The 26,129-nt window shown below is 48.2% G+C and overlaps 1 protein-coding gene across 1 annotated transcript in view; it reads right to left on the bottom strand.

The window, feature by feature from the left end:
• The window catches only part of IGSF9 (immunoglobulin superfamily member 9), a 91,164-nt gene that overhangs the window by 54,790 nt on the left and 10,245 nt on the right, over positions 1-26,129 (bottom strand). The window contains exon 3 of the mRNA XM_088467625.1: positions 17,148-17,300. Within this exon, the coding sequence (XP_088323751.1) occupies positions 17,148-17,300 (153 nt within the window). The remainder of the gene's footprint in view (positions 1-17,147; positions 17,301-26,129) is intronic.

Genomic DNA, 26,129 nt, shown 5'->3' with positions numbered 1-26,129 from the left:
CCTAACTCTAACCCTACCCCTATCCAACAGCCTAACCCACAGCCTAACCCTAACCCTCCCCCTAACTCTTCCCCTAACCCTCACCCTAACCCAAAGCCTAACCCTAACTCTCCCCTAACCCACAGCCTAACCCTAATCCTCCACTAACCAACAGCCTAACTCTAACCCTCCTCCTAACCCACAGCCTAACTCTAACCCTCCCCCTAAACCTAACTCTTCCCATAACCCTCCCCCTAACCCACAGCCTAACCCTACTCCTCCACTAACCCACAGCCTAACTCTTCCCCTAACCCATAGCCTAACCCTAACCCACCCCCTAACCCACAGCCTAACCCTAAACCTCCCCCTAACCCTAACCCTCCCCCTAACCCACAGCCTAACCCTAACTCTCCCCTAACCCACAGCCTAACTCTAACCCTCCCCCTAACCCACAGCCTAACCCTAATACTCCCCCTAACCCACAGCCTAACCCTAATACTCCCCCTAACCCACAGCCTAACCCTAACCCACAGCCTAACCCTCCCCCTAACCCAAACCCTCCCCCTAACCCAGAGCCTAACCCTAACTCTCCAATAACCCACAACCTAACCCTAACCCTCCCCTTAACCCTGACTCTTCCCCTAACCCTCCACCTAACCCATAGCCTAACCCTAACCCTCCCCCTAATCCACAGCCTAACCCTAACTCTCCACCTAACCCACACCCTAACCCTCCCCCTAACCCACAGCCTAACCCTCCCCCTAACCTAACCCTCACCCTAAACCACAGCCTAACCCTAATCCTACCCCTAACCCACAGCCTAACCTTAACCCTCCCCCTAACCAACAGCCTAACCCTAACCCTCCCCCATATCTTTTCCCCTAACCCTCAGCCTAACTCTAACCCTCCTCCTAACCCACAGCCTAACTCTAACCCTCCCCCTAACCCTAACTCTTCCCCTAACCCTCCCCCTAACCCACAGCCTAACCCTAACCCTCCCCCTAACCCACAGCCTAACCCTCCCCCTAACCTAACCCTCACCCTAACCCACAGCCAAACCCTAACTCTCCCCTAACCCACAGCCTAACTCTAACCCTACCCCTATCCCACAGCCTAACCCTAACCCTCCCCCCTAACCCACAGCCTAACCCTAACCCTCCCCCTAACTCTTCCCCTAACCCTCACCCTAACCCAAAGCCTAACCCTAACTCTCCCCTAACCCACAGCCTAACCCTAATCCTCCACTAACCAACAGCCTAACTCTAACCCTCCTCCTAACCCACAGCCTAACTCTAACCCTCCCCCTAAACCTAACTCTTCCCATAACCCTCCCCCTAACCCACAGCCTAACCCTACTCCTCCACTAACCCACAGCCTAACTCTAACACTCCCCCTAACCCTAACTCTTCCCCTAACCCATAGCCTAACCCTAACCCACCCCCTAACCCACAGCCTAACCCTAAACCTCCCCCTAACCCTAACCCTCCCCCTAACCCACAGCCTAACCCTAACTCTCCCCTAACCCACAGCCTAACTCTAACCCTCCCCCTAACCCACAGCCTAACCCTAACCCACAGCCTAACCCTCCCCCTAACCCTAACCCTCCCCCTAACCCAGAGCCTAACCCTAACTCTCCAATAACCCACAGCCTAACCCTAACCCTCCCCTTAACCCTGACTCCTCCCCTAACCCTCCCCCTAACCCATAGCTTAACCCTAACCCTCCCCCTAATCCACAGCCTAACCCTAACTCTCCACCTAACCCACACCCTAACCCTCCCCCTAACCCACAGCCTAACCCCAACCTTCCCCCTAATCCACAGCCTAACCCTAACTCTCCCCCTAACCCACAGCCTAACTCTAACCCTCCCCTAACCCACAGCCTAACCCTAACCCTCCCCCTAATCCACAGCCTAACCCTAACCCTCCCCTAACCCACAGCCTAATCCTAACTCTTTCGCTAAACCCACCCCCTACCCCACAGCGTAACCCTAACCCACAGCCTAACCCTGACTCTTCCCCTAAACCTACCCCTAACCCAGAGCCTAACCCTAACTCCAATAACCCACAGCCTAACCCTAACCCTCCCCTTAACCCAGACTCTTCCCCTAACCCTCCCCCTAACCCACAGCCTAACCCTCCCCCTAACCCACAGCCTAACTCAAAAGGTGCGTACACACAACGATTGTTTGAATGATTTAACTAAAACGACGTCGTTATCGTTAAATCGTTTGTAAAATTGTTCATCTTTTTAAGGTGAACAATGAACGATAATCGATCATGCGCATTCACGTTAGTAGTTTATCGTCCATTCTGACTGTCCAACAAACGATTTTCGTTCAGAAAATCGTTCATGTTGTACAGAATGAACGAATAAATGATGAATCATTTCCATTCACTATATGCATGATTAAAAAAATCGTTCATCATTCATGAAAATCATTCAGTAATTTAGTAACCAAAGATTTTTAGTGAACGATTTTCGTTCACTTTTTCAAGGGAAAATCTGAAGGAAAATCATTCACTAAAATCGTTGGTTAATAACATCGTTGTGTGTGTATGCATCTTAACTCTTCCCCTAACCCTCCACCTAACCAACAGCCTAACCCTAACCCTAACTCTCCCCTAACCCACAACCTAACCCTAACCCACAGCCTAACCCTAACCCACAGCCTAACCCTTACTCTTCCCCTAACCCTCCCCCTAACCCACAGTCTAACCCTAACCCTCCCCCTAACCCACAGCCTAACCTAACCCTCCCCCTAACCCACAGCCTAACCCTAACTCTCCCCTAACCCACAGCCTAACTCTAACCCTACCCCTAACCCACAGCCTAACCCTAACCCTCCCCCTAACCCAGAGCCTCACCCTAACCCTCCCCCTAACCCACAGCCTAACCTAACCCTCCCCCTAACCCACAGCCTAACCCTAACTCTTCCCCTCACCCTAACCCTAACTCTCCCCTAACCCACAGTCTAACCCTAATCCTCCACTAACTCACAGCCTAACTCTAACCCTCCCCCTAACCCTCCCCCTAACCCTCCCCCTAACCACAACCTAACCCTAACCCTCCCCCTAACCCACAGCCTAACCCTCCCCCTAACCCACAGCCTAACCCTAACCCTCCCCCTAACCTAACCCTCAACCTAAACCACAGCCTAACCCTAACTCTCCCCTAACCCACAGCCAAACTCTAACCCTACCCCTAACCCACAGCCTAACCTTAACCCTCCCCCTAACCAACAGCCTAACCCTAACCCTCCCCCTAACCCTCCCCCTAACCCACAGCCTAACTCTAACCCTCCTCCTCACCCACAGCCTAACTCTAACCCTCCCCCTAACCCTAACTCTTCCCCTAACCCACAGCCTAACCCTAACCCTCCCCCTAACCCACAGCCTAACCCTAACCCTCCCCCTAACCTAACCCTCACCCTAACCCACAGCCTAACCCTAACTCTCCCCTAACCCACAGCCTAACTCTAACCCTACCCCTATCCCACAGCCTAACCCTAACCCTCCCCCTAACCCACAGCCTAAGCCTAACCCTCCCCCTAACCCTCACCCTAACCCAAAGCCTAACCCTAACTCTCCCCTAACCCACAGCCTAACCCTAATCCTCCACTAACTCACAGCCTAACTCTAACCCTCCTCCTAACCCACAACCTAACTCTAACCCTCACCCTAACCCTAACTCTTCCCCTAACCCACAGCCTAACCCTACTCCTCCCCGTAACCCACAGCCCAACCCTAACCCTCCCCCTAACCCACAGCCTAACCCTAACTCTCCCCTAACCCACAGCCTAACCCTACTCCTCCCCCTAACCCACAGCCCAACCCTAACCCTCCCCCTAACCCACAGCCTAACCCTAACTCTCCCCTAACCCACAGCCTAACTCTAACCCTCCCCCTAACCCACGGCCTCTCTAACCCTCCCCCTAACCCACGGCCTAACCCTAACCCTCCCCCTAACTCTGCAATAACCCACGGCCTAACCCTAACCCTCCCCTTAACCCTGACTCTTCCCCTAACCCTCCCCCTAACCCACAGCCTAACCCTAACCCTCCCCCTAATCCACAGCCTAACCCTAACTCTCCACCTAACCCACACCCTAACCCTCCCCCTAACCCACAGCCTAACCCCAACCTTCCCCCTAATCCACAGCCTAACCCTAACTCTCCCCCTAACCCACAGCCTAACTCTAACCCTCCCCTAACCCACAGCCTAACCCTAACCCTCCCCCTAATACACAGCCTAACCCTAACCCTCCCCTAACCCACAGCCTAACCCTAACTCTTTCGCTAACCCTCCCCCTAACCCACAGCGTAACCCTAACCCACAGCCTCACTCTGACTCTTCCCCTAACCCTACCCCTAACCCAAAGCCTAACCCTAACTCTCCAATAACCCACAGCCTAACCCTAACCCTCCCCTTAACCCTGACTCTTCCCCTAACCCTCCCCCTAACCCACAGCCTAACTCAAAAGGTGCGTACACACAACGATTTTTTCAACGATTTAACTATAACGACGTCGTTATCGTTAAATCGTTTGTAAAGTTGTTCATCTTTTTAAGGTGAACAATGAACGATAATCGATCATGCGCATTCACGTTAGTAGTTTATCGTCCATTCTGACTGTCCAACAAACGATTTTCGTTCAGAAAATCGTTCATGTTGTACAGAATGAACGATAAATGATGAATAATTTCCATTCACTATATGCATGATTAAAAAAATCGTTCATCATTCATGAAAATCATTCAGTAATTTAGTAACCAAAGATTTTTAGTGAACGATTTTCGTTCACTTTTTCAAGGGAAAATCTGAAGGAAAATCATTCACTAAAATCGTTGGTTAATAACATCGTTGTGTGTGTATGCATCTTAACTCTTCCCCTAACCCTCCCCCTAACCAACAGCCTAACCCTCCCCTAACCCACAGCCTAACCCTAACCCTCCCCTAACCCACAGCCTAACTCTAACCCTCCCCCTAACCAACAGCCTAACCCTAACCCTCCCCCTAACCCACAGCCTCACCCTAACCCTCCCCCTAACCCTAACTCTCCCCTAACCTACAGCCTAACCCTAACCCTCCCCTAACCCACAGCCTAACTCTAACCCACAGCCTAACCCTAACCCTCCACCAAATCCACAACCTCACCCTAACCCTCCCCCTAACCCTAACCCTCCCCCTAACCCTCCCCCTAACCCTAACCCTCCCCCTAACCCACAGCCTAACCTAACCCTCCCCCTAACCCACAGCCTAACCCTAACTCTCCCCTAACCCACAGCCTAACTCTCCCCTAACCCACAGTCTAACCCTAATCCTCCACTAACTCACAGCCTAACTCTAACCCTCCTCCTAACCCACAGCCTAACTCTAACCCTCCCCCTAACCCACAGTCTAACCCTAACTCTTCCCCTCACCCTAACCCTAACTCTCCCCTAACCCACAGTCTAACCCTAATCCTCCACTAACTCACAGCCTAACTCTAACCCTCCTCCTAACCCACAGCCTAACTCTAACCCTCCCCCTAACCCTAACTCTTCCCCTAACCCTCCCCCTAACCCACAGCCTAACCCTAACCCTCCCCCTAACCCACAGTCTAACCCTAACCCTCCCCCTAACCCACAGCCTAACCCTAACCTACAGCCTAACCCTCCCCCTAACCAACAGCCTAACCCTAACCCTCCCCCTAACTCTTCCCCTAACCCTCACCCAAAGCATAACCCTAACTCTCCCCTACCCCACAGCCTAACCCTAATCCTCCACTAACTCACAGCCTAACTCTAACCCTCCCCCTAACCCTACCTCTTCCCATAACCCTCCCCCTTACCCACAGCCTAACCCTAACCCTCCCCCTAACCCACAGTCTAACCCTAACCCTCCCCCTAACCCACAGCCTAACCCTAATCCTCCCCCTAACCCACAGTCTAACCCTAACTCTCCCCTAACCCACAGCCTAACCCTAACCTACAGCCTAACCCTCCCCCAAACCAACAGCCTAACCCTAACCCTCACCCAAAGCATAACCCTAACTCTCCCCTAACCCACAGCCTAACCCTAATCCTCCACTAACTCACAGCCTAACTCTAACCCTCCCCCTAACCCTAACTCTTCCCCTAACCCTCCCCCTAACCCACAGCCTAACCCTAACCCTCCCCCTAACCCACAGCCTAACCCTCCCCTAACCCACAGCCTAACCCTAACTCTCCCCTAACCCACAGCCTAACCCTAACCCTACCCCTAACCCACAGCCTAACCCTAACCCTCCCCCTAACCCACAGCCTAACCCTAACCCTCCCCCTAACCCACAACCTAACCCTAACCCACAGCCTAACCCTAACCCACAGCCTACCCTAACCCTCCCCCTAACCCACAGCCTAACCCTAACTCTTCCCCTAACCCACAGCCTAACTCTAACCCTCACCCTAACCCAAAGCCTAACCCTAACTCTCCCCTAATCCACAGCCTAACCCTAACTCTCCCCTAACCCACAGCCTAACTCTAACCCTACCCCTAACCCACAGCCTAACCCTAACCCTCCCCCTAACCCAGAGCCTAACCCTAACCCTCCCCCTAACCCACAGCCTAACCTAACCCTCCCCCTAACCCACAGCCTAACCCTAACTCTTCCCCTCACCCTAACCCTAACTCTCCCCTAACCCACAGTCTAACCCTAATCCTCCACTAACTCACAGCCTAACTCTAACCCTCCCCCTAACCCTCCCCCTAACCACAACCTAACCCTCCCCCTAACCCACAGCCTAACCCTCCCCCTAACCCACAGCCTAACCCTAACCCTCCCCCTAACCTAACCCTCAACCTAAACCACAGCCTAACCCTAAGTCTCCCCTAACCCACAGCCAAACTCTAACCCTACCCCTAACCCACAGCCTAACCTTAACCCTCCCCCTAACCAACAGCCTAACCCTAACCCTCCCCCTAACTTTTCCCCTAACCCTCCCCCTAACCCACAGCCTAACTCTAACCCTCCCCCTAACCCTAACTCTTCCCCTAACCCACAGCCTAACCATAACCCTCCCCCTAACCCACAGCCTAACCCTAACCCTCCCCCTAACCTAACCCTCACCCTAACCCACAGCCTAACCCTAACTCTCCCCTAACCCACAGCCTAACTCTAACCCTACCCCTATCCCACAGCCTAACCCTAACCCTCCCCCTAACCCACAGCCTAACCCTAACCCTCCCCCTAACCCTCACCCTAACCCAAAGCCTAACCCTAACTCTCCCCTAACCCACAGCCTAACCCTAATCCTCCACTAACTCACAGCCTAACTCTAACCCTCCTCCTAACCCACAGCCTAACTCTAACCCTCACCCTAACCCTAACTCTTCCCCTAACCCACAGCCTAACCCTACTCCTCCCCGTAACCCACAGCCCAACCCTAACCCTCCCCCTAACCCACAGCCTAACCCTAACTCTCCCCTAACCCACAGCCTAACCCTACTCCTCCCCCTAACCCACAGCCCAACCCTAACTCTCCCCTAACCCACAGCCTAACTCTAACCCTCCCCCTAACCCACGGCCTAACTCTAACCCTCCCCCTAACCCACGGCCTAACCCTAACCCTCCCCCTAACTCTGCAATAACCCACAGCCTAACCCTAACCCTCCCCTTAACCCTGACTCTTCCCCTAACCCTCCCCCTAACCCACAGCCTAACCCTAACCCTCCCCCTAATCCACAGCCTAACCCTAACTCTCCACCTAACCCACACCCTAACCCTCCCCCTAACCCACAGCCTAACCCCAACCTTCCCCCTAATCCACAGCCTAACCCTAACTCTCCCCCTAACCCACAGCCTAACTCTAACCCTCCCCTAACCCACAGCCTAACCCTAACCCTCCCCCTAATCCACAGCATAACCCTAACCCTCCCCTAACCCACAGCCTAACTCTGACTCTTCCCCTAACCCTACCCCTAACCCAAAGCCTAACCCTACCCCTAACCCAAAGCCTAACCCTAACTCTCCAATAACCCACAGCCTAACCCTAACCCTCCCCTTAACCCTGACTCTTCCCCTAACCCTCCCCCTAACCCACAGCCTAACCCTAACCCTCCCCCTAACCCACAGCCTAACTCAAAAGGTGCGTACACACAACGATTTTTTCAACGATTTAACTATAACGACGTTGTTATCGTTAAATCGTTTGTAAAGTTGTTCATCTTTTTAAGGTGAACAATGAACGATAATCGATCATGCGCATTCACGTTAGTAGTTTATCGTCCATTCTGACTGTCCAACAAACGATTTTCGTTCAGAAAATCGTTCATGTTGTACAGAATGAACGATAAATGATGAATAATTTCCATTCACTATATGCATGATTAAAAAAATCGTTCATCATTCATGAAAATCATTCAGTAATTTAGTAACCAAAGATTTTTAGTGAACGATTTTCGTTCACTTTTTCAAGGGAAAATCTGAAGGAAAATCATTCACTAAAATCGTTGGTTAATAACATCGTTGTGTGTGTATGCATCTTAACTCTTCCCCTAACCCTCCCCCTAACCAACAGCCTAACCCTCCCCTAACCCACAGCCTAACCCTAACCCTCCCCTAACCCACAGCCTAACTCTAACCCTCCCCCTAACCAACAGCCTAACCCTAACCCTCCCCCTAACCCACAGCCTCACCCTAACCCTCCCCCTAACCCTAACTCTCCCCTAACCTACAGCCGAACCCTAACCCTCCCCTAACCCACAGCCTAACTCTAACCCACAGCCTAACCCTAACCCTCCACCAAATCCACAACCTCACCCTAACCCTCCCCCTAACCCTAACTCTCCCCTAACCCACAGCCTAACCCTAACCCACAGCCTAACCCTCCCCTAACCCTTACTCTTCCCCTAACCCTCCCCCTAACCCACAGTCTAACCCTAACCCTCCCCCTAACCCACAGCCTAACCTAACCCTCCCCCTAACCCACAGCCTAACCCTAACTCTCCCCTAACCCACAGCCTAACTCTCCCCTAACCCACAGTCTAACCCTAATACTCCACTAACTCACAGCCTAACTCTAACCCTCCTCCTAACCCACAGCCTAACTCTAACCCTCCCCCTAACCCACAGTCTAACCCTAACTCTTCCCCTCACCCTAACCCTAACTCTCCCCTAACCCACAGTCTAACCCTAATCCTCCACTAACTCACAGCCTAACTCTAACCCTCCTCCTAACCCACAGCCTAACTCTAACCCTCCCCCTAACCCTCCCCCTAACCCACAGCCTAACCCTAACCCTCCCCCTAACCCACAGCCTAACCCTAACCCTCCCCCTAACCCACAGCCTAACCCTAACCTTCCCCCTAACCTAACCCTCACCCTAAACCACAGCCTAACCCTATCTCTCCCCTAACCCACAGCCTAACTCTAACCCTACCCCTAACCCACAGCCTAACCTTAACCCTCCCCCTAACCAACAGCCTAACCCTAACCCTCCCCTTAACTTTTCCCCTAACCCTCACCCAAAGCCTAACCCTAACTCTCCCCTAATCCACAGCCTAACCCTAATCCTCCACTAACTCACAGCCTAACTCTAACCCTCCTCCTAACCCACAGCCTAACTCTAACCCTCCCCCTAACCCTACCTCTTCCCCTAACCCTCCCCCTTACCCACAGCCTAACCCTAACCCTCCCCCTAACCCACAGTCTAACCCTAACCCTCCCCCTAACCCACAGCCTAACCCTAATCCTCCCCCTAACCCACAGTCTAACCCTAACTCTCCCCTAACCCACAGCCTAACCCTAACCTACAGCCTAACCCTCCCCCTAACCAACAGCCTAACCCTAACCCTCCCCCTAACTCTTCCCCTAACCCTCACCCAAAGCATAACCCTAACTCTCCCCTAACCCACAGCCTAACCCTAATCCTCCACTAACTCACAGCCTAACTCTAACCCTCCCCCTAACCCTACCTCTTCCCCTAACCCTCCCCCTTACCCACAGCCTAACCCTAACCCTCCCCCTAACCCACAGTCTAACCCTAACCCTCCCCCTAACCCACAGCCTAACCCTAATCCTCCCCCTAACCCACAGTCTAACCCTAACTCTCCCCTAACCCACAGCCTAACCCTAACCTACAGCCTAACCCTCCCCCTAACCAACAGCCTAACCCTAACCCTCCCCCTAACTCTTTCCCTAACCCTCACCCAAAGCATAACCCTAACTCTCCCCTAACCCACAGCCTAACCCTAATCCTCCACTAACTCACAGCCTAACTCTAACCCTCCCCCTAACCCTAACTCTTCCCCTAACCCTCCCCCTAACCCACAGCCTAACCCTAACCCTCCCCCTAACCCACAGCCTAACCCTCCCCTAACCCACAGCCTAACCCTAACTCTCCCCTAACCCACAGCCTAACTCTAACCCTACCCCTAACCCACTGCCTAACCCTAACCCTCCCCCTAACCCACTGCCTAACCCTAACCCTCCCCCTAACCCACAACCTAACCCTAACCCACAGCCTAACCCTAACCCACAGCCTACCCTAACCCTCCCCCTAACCCACAGCCTAACCCTAACCCTCCCCTTAACCCACAGCTTAACCCTAACTCTTCCCCTAACCCACAGCCTAACCCTAACTCTTCCCCTAACCCACAGCCTAACTCTAACCCTCCCCTAACCCAAAGCCTAACCCTAACTCTCCCCTAATCCACAGCCTAAACCCTAATCCTCCACTAACTCACAGCCTAACTCTAACCCTCCCCCTAACCCACAGCCTAACTCTAACCTTCCCCCTAACCCACAGCCTAACTCAAACCCTCCCCCTCCTCCTAACCCACAGCCTAACCCTAACCCTCCCCTTAACCCACAGCTTAACCCTAACTCTTCCCCTAACCCACAGCCTAACCCTAACTCTTCCCCTAACCCACAGCCTAACTCTAACCCTCACCCTAACCCAAAGCCTAACCCTAACTCTCCCCTAATCCACAGCCTAAAGCCTAATCCTCCACTAACTCACAGCCTAACTCTAACCCTCCCCCTAACCCACAGCCTAACTCTAACCCTCCCCCTAACCCTAACTCTTCCCCTATCCCTCCCCCTAACCCAGAGCCTAACCCTAACTCTCCAATAACCCACAGCCTAATCCTAACCCTCCCCTTAACCCTGACATCCCCAAACCCTCCCCCTAACCCACAGCCTAACCCTAACTCTCCCCCTAATCCACAGCCTAACCCTAACTCTCCACCTAACCCACACCCTAACCCTCCCCCTAACCCACAGCAAAACCCCAACCCTCCCCCTAATCCACAGCCTAACCCCAACTCTCCACCTAACCCACACCCCAACCCTCCCCCTAATCCACAGCCTAACCCTAACCCTCCCCCTAATCCACAGCCTAACCCTAACCCTCCCCCTAACCCACAGCCTAACCCTAACCCTCCCCCTAACCCACAGCCTAACCCTCCCCCCTAACCCTCTCTCTGCCCCTAACCCACCTTTCCCACAGCCTAACGCTAATCTTCCCCTCCCGCAGCCTATCCTTAACTCTCCCCCTAACCCTAATGATTACCATCATGATATCAGCGGTTGGGATTTCAGGGCCGGAGTTCTGACCGTCGGCAACCGATCGTCGGGATGCCGACTACATCCCCAGAAATGGCACTTATGTTTTTTTGAGGGGGTGAGGTTGTAGATTTATATGTATTCATGAGATGTAACATACCACACCAGGACACACTGCTTTAGCCTGCTTGCAATGGAGGGGTTAATACATGTGTCTAGACCGGCATCTCCGTGTGGAGCTGTTTTCCCGGAGGTGATTTACACGTGTTTACACAGATGTGGTTTGTTGGAAGTCAGTCTTATTCTATATTACATGTGAGTTCCTTGGAACAGCTTCCAGGGGGAACCAGATGACAGACAGCTGGACACTTTCATACTTTATTGGGAGGGTAATATCACCTTTAACACCAACGCATTCGGTGCTGAATACCGTGGCGCACTCTCATTGCTGTGAAAAGCTTTAACGAGGACATGATTGGAACTAAACATTATTTTTTGGGGATAGCAAACTCTCAGTACACGTTAGTCAGCGACCATGATATGTGTACAAATGCTGACTGCAAATAATCCAATTAGATTTTGTGTTATCTTTTACACTAAACAAAACAAGAGAGATCTCAGGCCTCCTACGTTGTTGTGAGGTAAAATGTCCTTGATCTCTGGTGCCACTGTTCCCATAGGGTTACCAATATTTAATTATATCTTCACTAAGTGAACAACATGCAGATTCATGTTAATAAATTGAATTAAACTGCAGGACACACTGCACCTTTGAAAAATAAATTCCTCTGCCTCGTAGCTTTGTGAATGGATGAATATTGGTTCGGTGTGTGGATAGCGTGTACAGTCAGAGTCACATTAACAACAGGACAGACAAGATGGTCACCCAGTGGCCCCCACACACACACTGCGGGCCCCCACACATATAGCCACATCACCATTGTGGGGGTCACTGTGGAATAATGTGAACTGGGGTTTCTGTGTGGCATAATGTGAACTGTGGGCACTACAGTGTGAGTAACACATTTGTGGTCATGGGAGCAGTTACACAGTATACTTTTTAATAACATCGCCAGCACGAACATTTTATTGGTAGGGGCCCTCACAAGTCAGTTGCCCTGGGACCCCACAAACCTTAATCTGTCCCTGTACACAGCTTACTCAGAGCACTAATTTTATTTTAGACGTAATTTCCATGACTGTCTTTGTACTTGGAAAAAACTCACAATTATAATTGACGTGACGTAAATCAAGAGCATACATTGTTCTCTTATAGGGATTGTTTATCGAGCATTGAGATATTCTAGACCAGGGCTTCTCAAACGTTACCAGTCATTTATACATTATCTCCACACTACACGTTACCAGTCATTTATACATTATCTCCACACTACATGTTACCAGTCATTTATACATTATCTCCACACTACACGTTACCAGTCATTTATACATTATCTCCACACTACACGTTACCAGTCATTTATACATTATCTCCATACTACACGTTACCAGTCATTTATACATTTTCTCCACACTACATGTTACCGGTCATTTATACATTATCTCCATACTACACGTTACCAGTCATTTATACATTATCTCCATACTACACGTTACCAGTCATTTATACATTATCTCCATACTACACGTTATCGGTCATTTATACATTATCTCCATACTACACGTTACCAGTCACTTATACATCATCTCCATACTACACGTTACCAGTCATTTATACATTATCTCCATACTACACAGGTCATTTATACATTATCTCCATACTACACGTTACCAGTCATTTATACATTATCTCCATACTACACGTTACCAGTCATTTATACATTATCTCCATACTACACGTTACCAGTCATTTATACATTATCTCCATACTACACGTTACCAGTCATTTATACATTATCTCCATACTACACGGGTCATTTATACATTATCTCCATACTACACGGGTCATTTATACATTATCTCCATACTACACAGGTCATTTATACATTATCTCCATACTACATGGGTCATTTATATATTATCTCCTACTACACAGGTCATTTATACATTACCTCCATACTACAAGTTACCAGTCATTTATACATTATCTCCATACTACACAGGTCATTTATACATTATCTCCATACTACACGTTACCAGTCATTTATACATTATCTCCATACTACACGTTACCAGTCATTTATACATTATCCCCATACTACACGGGTCATTTATACATTATCTCCATACTACACAGGTCATTTATATATTATCTCCATACTACAAGTTACCGGTCATTTATAAATGATCTCAATACTACACGTTACCAGTCATTTATAAATGATCTCAATACTACACAGGTCATTTATAAATTATCCGCATACCATACATGCCTACCCTCCCGATTTTCGCGGGAAGCTCCCGATTTTCGGGTAACTCCCCGCACCCCCAGAAGGGTAGGCATTTCTCCTGCATTCTTCCCACTTCCTAATGAAGTGGGCAGAATGAGGAGAATACCCGCGGCGATCGCGGGTCTCCGTGAAGGGGGTGGGGCTTAAGATGTGATTCTGTATGAATCACAGCATTTGGCCCCGCCCCCTATGTAAATTGTACCCAATCGCGGCAGTTTTGCCGTGAGGGGGTGGGGCTTAATGACGCGAATCGTTAGGCCCCCGCCCCCATCGGCCCCCTGCTGCTTCTCTTACCCGGGCTTCTCCCGGGAAGAGATTATTAAAGGTAGGTAAGTATGTCCCCATACTACACGTTACCGGTCATTTATACATTATCCCCATACTACACGGTAGCGATGACCGCTGTCCCTGTGAGTTACTTTTCCGGCATTTTGGAGAAGTGCTTCACATTTGTGAAAGGATCTTGCAGGGGAATTCGACACCGCGCATGCGGGCAGGGCCAGTTTCTGGAGTCGGCCGGAGGATGCGGGAGAGGGCTCAAAAGATACATAAAATTATTACTATTATGATAGAAAAGACCCTTGATAAATAGGACCCTTATACAAAAAAAAAAAAAAAAAAAGACAGCAGCATAGCACAAACTCCATTCTCCCCATGGGGTCATATCACATGACCAGTCTCCACGCTCTGTAAATACGGTTTCTGCTGCAGACTTCGCACACCAAGATGGATCTTTTCAAATACAGAAACATTTTTGCTTCCTGCGATGTAGTCACCATTTGTAAAATGTGTCCCAAAAATCAGTAATGTGAGGTTTTGTGGTGCCTGCGAGAAAGTCACATGAGCTGCAAGCGGTGGAAACCGGATAACCTGGAATGCATGCCCTGAGTTTACCACCACACCCTCGGAGGTGTAGAGCTCAGTACGTTTGGTAGGAAGCCATATTCTCCTTCCAGGCACATAAATACAAAATTTGGAAGATGTGAAAACAAGATCATTAAAAACAGATCAAGAAACGTGATCCAACAGCAGCCTCGAAAAACGAGCCCGGCCTTCGCCCCAGGGCGCTATGTTATTCTCGGCCGTCCTGGAATGTGATGGTGGTACTCTCAGCGGAAGAACGCCAACACTAATTCAACTGCTCTTGGGGTTCAACGCTACAACATTTTGTGGAAAAGCGGCAATTGATAAATAATTAATAAATAAAACCGTAGAAGCGTATTTATTATCGGATATAGCGCCAGTATATTCCGTTGCGTTCGTGACTTTTTTGTGCGACTTTGGAGAAGACGACACCGAGACCTTGAAGCATCCAACCCCAGGAATGCGCCACATATTTCTGTCAGCAGGAAAAGGAGGGAGGGGAGTGTGGCTGGAGGTCAGGGGTCAGATCTGATCTAATTAGCACGAGAGGCCTTTCTCCTTGTCCTGTTTGAGCTCTCTGGCTTCATGGACCTGACCTGTAAAGTTGGCTTTCATCTATGATCACAAGGACAAACCCCAGGGACCTTGGACGGGGGGAGGTAGGGCAGTTGGGGGTCTTGGAGGACACAAAACTCATCCCAGGCAGGTTAAATTAAGGGGCAGGAAATTGGGAACACCCTCTTTCTGTGCTTTATGGAGAGCCTCTGCTGCGAGGATTAAAACCTCTGTGGAGATGTCAATGCCCTCTCCATAGGTTCTCCTGATGAGGTTTATCCGTCCTGGCTGAGTGCGTACGTCGGTGCAGTGAGCAGCGGGGGGGGGTGGGGGAATGACAAAACCGCTCATAATCCCCATCATTCGTACGGTCACTTCAAAGGAGCGGCCGCAGTAACCTATAGCTGGCCGGACGCCAGAAATTAATCCAGCACAGGGGAAATTTCCCTTTCTAAGAGGTTTCTCCAAAACCTGGTGCTTAAGTAAAACTTTCGTAGGAACATTTTTAGCTGAAATATGATTGATAGTGCACTGGTCGCTGGCACTGGGTAGGTACAGCCATTGTCACTGTTATTTTGAAGCTAGGGTGCATTCAGCACACAAAATGGCCGCCTCCCCTGGATAAAAGCGACAGGTACACTTTAACCAGATACAGTTTTTCGTAAAATGTCTGGAAAGCTCAGTTGTGAAGCTCAAAAAAAGTGCAAACCTGCAATGTTTCTTCAGGTGCGAGAGTGTATCTGTTACGCCACCAAGAGCACTTAAGGGCCACCATCTTTGGAGGCACCGCTGAACATTAAATCTGATCCAAGTTTAATGCGTTGACAAATGGCCTGAAGCATTTTGCTATGAACCCCTGTAAACGCTCAGTCATTCGCCCTTAGGACCTGATTCACAGTCGCAGGTAATGATGTTCATGTAGTTCAGAGATTTCTTCCACAAATGCGTATGCGTGAAAATCCCTAAAAACTTGTACGCGTTTGTGTTACACAGAGAATATGCACAGACGCTGATGTGATCGACAGGCGCGGTATCGGAAATGTAGTGGAAAAGCGATGGGGCGTTCTTGGGAGGTGGCTAATAGAGCACGCAAATATGGTCCGTTCAGTGGGCGCGTTATGGGAGTGTCGCGGGCGTATTAGTGCAAGCAGCAACGTTCACAGACGCACAGCGCAGGCATAGAAGGACAGGATCAATCAGATGGAGACACTGCAGGGCTGGAACAGGTTTCTATGGTGCGACCGATGGTGGTATCTAAGGACACATCAATCTTTACTGCAGCGTAGACGGGCGAAGGAACATCGATGTTGCTAATTCTGCTGATGACAATGACGATACAATGGACAAGTAATAGGTATCACTGCCGTAATGATCAGTAGTTTGTACAAAGTACGATCACCCCTAAATACTTAAAACTCCATCTAGAGGCTACCCCCAGCAATGGGAGTACCGACATTGACTGGGGGTTCTCAGAGAGTGCTGGCAGAGTGGTGCCACCGCTGTGCCAGACAGAACAGTGATGAAAGTGCTGTTCTCTGCTTTTGGCAGCTGTACCCCTATCTCAACATGGGGTATTGTAGTTGGCAGGAGAGACGTTCCTATACACACATAGAAAAAGATCTGCCCCGCGTGGAGCGAGTTCCCTCCTACAGCAGCTTTTTATTTAGCTTATTTGAAAATAAAGATTTATGAAATAGGAGCTGCCAGGGCCAATCGGTGCCAAGTTCTTTACCCTTGGTTAATGGTGTAATGTTAACTAGTACTATATTTTCTATATGCACTCCCCCCCCCATGAATGATGAGAAGACTTACAATTCACAGTGAGATGGATCCAGGTCCCATTTTTGAAGTCCTCGTCACCATGATGACGGTCCAGAAACAGCACCCTGCATTCATACCACCCCTGGTCGTCAGAGCGGAGGGAGTCTATACGTAGAGAGGCGCCTTCCTCGATCCGAGTGCGCCCTGCGAAATAACACAAATATGCAAGAATGAACCACGGGACCGAGGGGATACAAGGATTGTCTTTACCACACGTAGCCATTTTGCGATTTGTAAAATGGCACCCACTGTGTGTAGGTGATCGGTCCACTTTAACAACAAGCGTGTAATTGTAGATTATTCCCAATCTAAGTTACATATAGCTAGAGCTAGCAGTTATGAATAGCATTACTCTTGACAGAGTTAATAATCAGTCGTATATTAATATAGGAGTTAAACAGGAGCCACTGTTCAAGGTCTGTAAACATGCATGACGGCGGCCATTTTGTGCCTCTGTGATGCCATTCAATGTCCTACCTAGAGAATAAATAGGCTGTATACCCATTAATACAGGTTCAGCCCACAAAATGGCTACCCTTACTGATGGGCAATGAGGCAAATGTTACCTGAACTATATAACTCCGATGATAGGCTGTATTTGGCAAATAACTGACACCATAGACAGCGCTGACATGTGTGTTTTGCACTGAGCTATACCAGACATCATAAACACACAGTATATCTTCCAATAAGTGAGTGCACACTAATAATTTTGACATTCTGTGGTGGCAGAGCCATAAATATAGATATTTAATGAGGGTGAGGGACAGGGACTCTGGGCTGCCTCAAAGTGTGAAACGCCAGGTGGGTGTCTGAGGCTGGGATATGTCACCCTTATTATAATACTGGTGTCTTCTGGCTCTTCGGATGGGACATTGTGCAGGACGCCTGGGCTGACAGGAGAATGCCAGATAAGAGCGCCTTTTAAGGGAGCAAAATTTGGGAATAGTATTTATATGAGAAGTTCTCACAACTGAGCCAAGGCTGGGCTTCCCGTGGGATTGGGACATTATTTATTGCACAGAGGACAATAGAGAACTTTTTTGTTTTAAAAAAGCCAAAAGGTGCTATAAATGGTGCTCAAAATGATGGAGGTTGCTATGACAAAAGGAGGTCATGGGGTCAAGGGTCATCTGTAATGGCTGCTCTATAATGTGATGTTATCAGCAGACAGACACATAATAAACAAGCACGGCCTAAAAACAACAACAAAACACTTAAAAAAAAAAAAAAAAAAAGAGCATAAAAGTTGTAAAAGGAACAAGAAATATGGGATATATAATATATATATATAAAGAAAAAAAACATTTGAACGACTAAGCAAAAAAAAAAACATTTAAAAAAAATTAGGTCACGCTTTCCAATTCCAAGCTGTCGCTAGGTTATAATCACTCATAAAGGAGTAGTAAGTATTAGTATCAGACAGAGGAACTTTAACAGCAGTAACACCCAGCACGTTTGCACCAATGCTAATAAATAATCCGCAACAAGTTACATAACAAGCTAGCTTAGGACGAAATAAAAAATTTAGAGGGAGCAATGTATGAAAAACTGTTCTGGAGGAAATGCCGGGAAATATGACGTTTATTCATTTAATAATAATAATAATAATGTTATTTATATAGCACTTTTCTCCCAATAGGACTCATAGTGCTCGGCGGCTGAACCGTTTCTGCTCTCTGAGTTTTCTGGTCCACACAGAAAACAGCCGGATGAGTTGGGGATAAGACGGACAGGAGCAAAGTCAATCTCCTTAATTGCCTGGTGCTATTATCGGTCGGCTGATCCGATCAGGACAACATTAGCCAAATTCCAATTGGCTAAAACCCGGGAGTCTCCTGCTAGCAGATAAGCCCCCCGGATAGACATTGCATATGTGTACACACAGGCTTACGCACAAGAGGCATTAGCTGAATCTGAGACACAGGGCCAGATTTCGAGGGGTGCCACTTACGCCTGTCATTAACCCCTCCGTCGCTGGAGGCCTTGCATGCAAGTGCTACCCATCTATTTTACAGCATCCAGTCTCTTATTAGTATAGAAATCTAGGTTTCCCCTGTCTGCTATCAAATATATAACCGCAGCTCATAAATACCCTAAAAGACGCTATAAACAACACCACACACTCCTAATAAAAATAAAAGGAGTATTATGAAATCAAGTTCTAGAATTGTTTTATAGAGTTAAACTTTGTAAGAGGGGTTTTGTCTCTTTAAAACCAATACCAGTTGTACGACGGCTATACTTTGGCCTGGTCTCTCCCGCTCTAGGAATAAAGGGGTTAAATGTCCCATTTAAATCCTGGGCAGCATGTTGCCAAGGTCAGCCGGGGTCCCAAGGAAATCCCTTTAATTATCGTACACAAAGGAAGACAACAGAGCCACACAAATAGGGACCTTTGTGGGGTAAATCTTTCAAATCGGGTATCGCCCCTGGACGTTGGGGACAGATTGGTAAATTAAATGGTCATGTGTCAGTAAGAAGAGATCACTAAGGATATAATAGGAAGTACGGCAGTTATACAAGCAGTCTTTTGTCTCATAATGATACAGAACTAGAAAGGCGGTGAGGAAGGAGGGGGGGGGGGTGTATACATGAAATTAGGTGGAGTTTAACCCAAAAAAATGGGTATTTCTGGGTTGAACCATGAAGGTAAAACATTACCTTGACTGATATTAGGTGCTGTTGCATCACTGGCTCATCCTGTGAATAAATCTACCAGTCTACACTGTGACTTTCTGCAAAGTCTACAAAGACGTCAGTCGCTCTGTGCCTGCTCCGGAAGTAATATACTCTGGTTATTTCATGTATATTATTCAGCGCACTAACACATGAATGTCAAATATTGAGAGAGGGAGGAAGTCCAGCAATTTATTCTAGGAAAGGCAGCAATCTAACGTGGATTCAATACATTCCACTGAATGAAGCTTTTTAAAACACAATCCCACACAAAATAAATTGCAGACTAATGTCTCGGCATAATTAATTACATGTACTTCAAACACGTAAATAGTTTGCTGCCTTGCAAAACTGAGGTCTTGGTTTAAACTCCAACCAAGGCACCATATGTGTGGAGTTTGTATGTTCTCGTGTTTGCGTGGATGACCTGTGATTTCGCAGCGACATCTCCCGAACTAACTAAGGTAGCAAAAGCCATGCAGCTTACATATCATCATTAAGCATTTTAGTTCATTACAGAGGCATGCAGAGGGTTAATGGTCTGTCTGGATCCTTTTGGGGTCATACTCATGCCTGCAGGCGCCACCCCACACCCTGCTGAAAGACCTCATGAATATTCGGGTACCCCGGTGATAACTGGCTGCGAATCTAATTGGCTGTGCGCCTTTCTGGCGAGAGGGAGCGCTGCTCGCCTCCTGTGAAACCCTCCGCTTCTGGGTTTAATATGATGGATGTATATTTAGCTGGCGGATAAAAAAGACTTAGCACCTCCTCTGATGTCAAAACCCTCCATTAACTTCCATTCATGATTTTTCCTTTTTTTTGGGGGAACATTATTGTTGTCTAAGTAACAAGCCATCCTGCTTAGCAACCGACATTGAATGGATCACACAAAGGAGGATTCTGGGTAAAGCAGGGAGGGGCGGCATAATTGCTCGGCGTGCGCCCTCCTATATTCTGCACTTGGCAGGAGGATTCACTCACACAAGTCCTATCCTGATCAATACTCAGTGCACAGGGGAGTGAGCAGGAACCTGTACCTGTAAGAAACTGGTTGCAGGAACAGGGCTATTTTTGCAGAGTACGGTTAACCGGGAAACATGGGATTAAACTGCATTCAGTTTTGGGGGTCTATGTATGAAAAGGCAATGAGAACCCAATTGCCGGAGAAACTCGATGAGAAGGCAACGTAATACATGCATTGCCGCAATTGCCTGCTGCGTTACCATCATCCCGGATGGCATTAAAGAAATAGAATGATACAATAATAATGTCTTAGACCAGTGGTTCTCAAACTCTGGGCCTGATTCAGAGCCGCTCGTAAGCGGCCGCTCGTTCGCTCCGAGAGATGTTCGCACAACTGCGCATGTGTATGGGTTGTAATACGCATGCGCGAACCAGTCATTGCGGTCGGAAATTGTGTGCTCGCAAAATAGCGAATGCCTGCTAATTTGAGTGACAGGATGAGGCGTTTGTGGGTGGTAACAGGGGAAGGTGCTTGAAAACGGGGAGTGGAGATCCGAACGCAGGCGTGCCAAAAGGTCAAAACGGGTGTTTTAAGGGTGTGCATAATTAACAAAGCAGCGTCATCGGCCACGTCACTTGGTTGATTCTTAGCCTGAACTGCTCGCATGATTGCGGTAGGAAAATCCAACCACAAGCACTGCGAGCAGTTCAGATGCCTTTCGATGTACTCGATTAATCAAATAAATAACGGAGATGACGTAGGATGCGAGCGGCCAGGGGGCGTCTTTACAAAATAGCGAGCGCATATTTCGTTCACTCGCTCAGACATAGAGGTGTCAACAGACCGCAAAGAGCGAGCGCTCAATTTAAATAGCCGGCCCCTTTTTCTGAACGACCGTTCGCAAATAGCGTCCGGCTCTGAATCAGGCCGTCTGTCCTCTGGACCCCACACAGTTCACTTTTTCCAGGTCACCCAGCAGGTGCACAGGTGTACTCATTACTCACTGACACATTTCCCAGGTCACCCAGCAGGAGCACAGGTGTACTCATTACTCACTGACACATTTCCCAGGTCACCCAGCAGGAGCACAGGTGTACTCATTACTCACTGACACATTTCCCAGGTCACCCAGCAGGTGCACAGGTGTACTCATTACTCACTGACACATTTCCCAGGTCACCCAGCAGGAGCACAGGTGTAATCATTACTCACTGACACATTTCCCAGGTCCCCCAGCAGGAGCACAGGTGTACTCATTACTCACTGACACATTTCCCAGGTCACCCAGCAGGAGCACAGGTGTAATAATTACTCACTGACACATTTTAAAAGATCCACAGGTGGAACTAATTATTTTACTTGTGATTCTGTGAAGAGACCTGGAAAACATGCACTGTTTGGGGTCCTGAGGACAGAGTTTGAGAACCTGTGTCTTAGACTGTAAGCCCATTTGGGCAAGGCCATCGTTACCTTCCGTTTCACGTTACCTGTCCGTATCGGGTTCCCTTCGATTATGGCGGCACAGTCCCGCAATTTAGGCACTATTCCGCCGCCATTCCACCATCTCACCTGCTGCTCTGCATGGCAGTGATCGCTTGAGACTGGAGGGCAGCCCAGTAGCAGGGAGGTAGTAATGCTAACCACTATGCCTATCGTGCTTAGATCATGAAATCAGGATTCAGATTACGCTGGCCGTTTACAAAACATTTTGCGGAACCGAACTTGGTCACTCTAATCTAACTGCTCAATTCGCTTACACACCCAATTCAACATGTCGCTTATGTAGTAATGCTAGCCACTACGCCTATCGTGCTTAGATCATGAAATCAGGATTCAGATTACGCTGGCCGTTTACCAAAAACATTTAATGGAACCGAATCTGGTCACTCTAATCTAACTGCTCAATTCGCTTACACACCCAATTCAACATGTCGCTTATACAGTGTTAAAGAGATATTGCAGTCACAGGTTGGTCGCTTTAAACTATCCCTGTTTTTCAGTACTGACCAACTGCACAATTGGATCCCTCTTTTACAGAATGTCAGATGTAATTTTTACTGACCAGTTCCTATTATCTGGGATTTAAACATTAATATCTATTTTATAGGAAAAACTAAAATACTAAGTATTAGGAACTCATAGTATCTTCTAGCTGCCAACTTTGCCAGCAGACTGTTGTACGGCTGCAGAAATCTCTCGGCACCCAGTTCCTGCCGGAGAATCCAGTGTTACTGGTTATAGGGAGGGAGGGATGAAAGAGATAAATGAGGCAGGGAAAGAGAGGGGGGGAATAGATGATAAATAGGGGAGGGGGGTGCGAGGGAATTGAGAGGGGGGTGAAGGGAAAGATCAAAGTTAATAGCATTTTTCAAACTTTCAAAAGATGCATCCAAGGGAATCTCAGGCTTGTTTAACGGCGCTCATTAACACTTTGTTCCCGGGCCTGTGCGACAGAAGCAAATGCCATGTCGCCAGGGAAAAGACTAAGGGCCTGATTCAGAGTCGCTCGTAAGCGGCAGTACGCTCGTTCCGAGCGATGTTCGCACTTCTGCGCATGCGTACGGTTTATAATACGCATGCGCGAACCAGTCAGTGCGGCCGTAAATCGTTTGTTCGCTATATAGCGAATGCCTGCTACTTTGAGTGACAGGATGAGGCGTATGTGGGTGGTAACAGGGGAAGGTGCTTGAAAACGGGGAGTGGAATTAAGAACGCAGGCGTGCCTAAAGGTCATAACGGGCGTTTTATGGGTGTGCATAATTAATACAGCAGCGTCAGCGACCATGTCACCTGGTTGTTTTATAGTGAAAACTGCTCGCAAAATAGTGGTAGGAAAAACCAACCACAAGAATAGCGAGCAGTTCATACGCTGTTCGATGTACTCGATTAATCTAATAAATAGTGGATATGACGTATGATGCGAGCGGCCAGGGGAGCGTATTTTTCAAATAAACGTCCTCAAGTTTTGTTCGCTCGTTCAGATATGGAGGCGTCAACAGACCGCAAAGAGCGAACGGATCATTTGAATAGCCACCCCCTTTTTCTGAATGAGCGAGCGCTAATTGCGTCCGGCTCTGAATCAGGCCCTAAGGGTTCTATTTACTAAGCAGTGTTATGAGACAGAGCGAAACGTGATAAGAAAGTGATAAGATGCCAGCCAATCAGCTCCCAACTGTCATTTTTCAAACACAGCCTGTGAGATGACAGTTGGGAGCTGATTGGCTGCCACCTTATCACTTTTGCCTCTGTCTCCTAACACTACTTAGTAACTAGACCTCTAAGTGTCTCCCATTATTTAAGGTTCACCTCCTTATCTATGTTACACCCCCTTTAGTTTCTCCAAGGTAACGTGTTTGGGCGGCTGTATATAAACAGGCACGGGCATGATACAAGAATTGGCTCATGCGTAGCCTAATATACACAGACCAGACTTACTAAGGCATGCAACAGCTTCTAATGATAGATGTCATTCTACTACTAGACTGTAAGCTCTTTGTCAGGACGCATCTGGCGTGTTTTCACGCTGCGCAGGTACGGGCGTTGCAAACTTGTTTCAGGCGAATCTACTGTTACGACTGAGGAGGTGTGACTGGGGTGTAAAGTGGGGATCTCATGTCGGCAAAGTACGGGCACATCAACGAAACAGCGCATGTACGTGAATGTACGCCTGGAAACCGGCTGGTGCAAAGTGCGCACTGAGGACGAGGACAAAACCAAGCATACATATAGGGGCAGGATCCCCTCCGGATGCACACAACACCATATACAGGCGAATACGGGCATATTTTCCGTGCAGGTAATGTCAGCGCACATACACCTGATTTCTGTATAAATCAGCATTAGGCCCAAAATCTACCTTATAATGCTTTATGTAGGCTCTTCCTTTACACCATTAGATTGCAAGCTCTTCAGGAGAGCAGCCTCCCTCTTCTATTACAGATTGGAGTTGGCACGCTCAGTAGTATGGCACCTTTAGTAAATTTATATCCTAAGCTGGGCAGAGGTTCTATTACAACATTATATTAAAAATCCCCTTAAGACATTATGGGGTCTATGTACTAAGCAGTGTTAGGAGACAGAGTGAAAAGTGATAAGGTGGCAGCCAATCAGCTCCCAACTGACATCTCACAGGCTGTGTTTGAAAAATGACAGTTGGGAGCTGATTGGCTGGTACCTCATCACTTTTCACTCTGTCTCCTAACACTGCTTAGTAAATAGACCCCTAAGATCGCTACTCTGTTCTACCTAACACATCGCGTATTCAGTCGCACGTTCAGTTCCACCTATTGCCAGATACTCTGCACCCGTGAATCTCCTACAGCGCCATGGTGAGAATTTAGGAAGGAACGGGGTGTCCCCAGTGCACTTTTTATTACCCTGGCTATTGACAGAGTCCAATCTCTCACCCATTTTATAGCACGTTAACAAAGAAAAGGAGTATTTATTGGAGGTAGTAAAAGACTAGGCCGCCCTGGACAGAGAAATCTGTTTTCTACGACAGGAACACTGTGTGCCGTATTACAGAGACACAGGCCAGTGCTGCTATTAGTAATTACATCAGCCCTCCTTAAATATACTCCATTCAAATAATATCCAAGGTTCATCTCCAAATGCAGCTAGGTAATGGAAACTAGATTATATCTTACATACAGTCAATGTAGTGTCTTCCAAGGTGAGAGAATGGAACAAAACCAAATAAAAGTAAAACACTTAAGACGTCAGGAAATAAAGGCTAAACAGAGGAGCTTGCAATCTAATAACGTAGCATTGTAGCCAGTCCAGAGCCGCTTACACTCTACCTGTCATCTACACAATGTTGATGCTGCTATTATGTGAGGTGATAATCCAGATATACAATGGGCCAGATGTACTAAGCTCTGAAAAGTGATAAACTGGAGAGTGATAAACCACCAGCCAATCAGCTCCTAACTGCCAATTTTCAAACACAGCCTGTAACATGACATTTGGGAGCTGATTGGCTGGTGGTTTATCACTTTTCAGAGCTTAGTACATCTCCCCCATCGATGTAAGAATCTGTGCAGAGGAGCTTACAATCGAGGGGTAAAACTGAAGACTCTATTCGATGCATATTACGCATTTCTGAAAACTGGGCGATTCTAACCCTAAAGAGACGTGAGAGAGGAAAACAAAAGCTGTTCTCCCTGGGAGGGCATGCTTAGACTTATAGTTCCACAACAGTCAGAGAGCCAAAGGAAATGTACGACCGGCTTCTACAATAATATAGAGCATGTCACTGGAATTATAGAACCATCTTGTGTCGGTGTCGTTTCATTGAAGACGGCGAGATTAAAAAAAAAAAAAAACAC

The sequence above is a fragment of the Taudactylus pleione genome, unplaced genomic scaffold, assembly GCF_031769625.1.
Source record: "Taudactylus pleione unplaced genomic scaffold, aTauple2 ptg000073l, whole genome shotgun sequence".
NCBI classification, from domain to species: Eukaryota; Metazoa; Chordata; class Amphibia; order Anura; family Myobatrachidae; genus Taudactylus; species Taudactylus pleione.
This window is presented reverse-complemented; position numbering and strand designations above follow the sequence as displayed.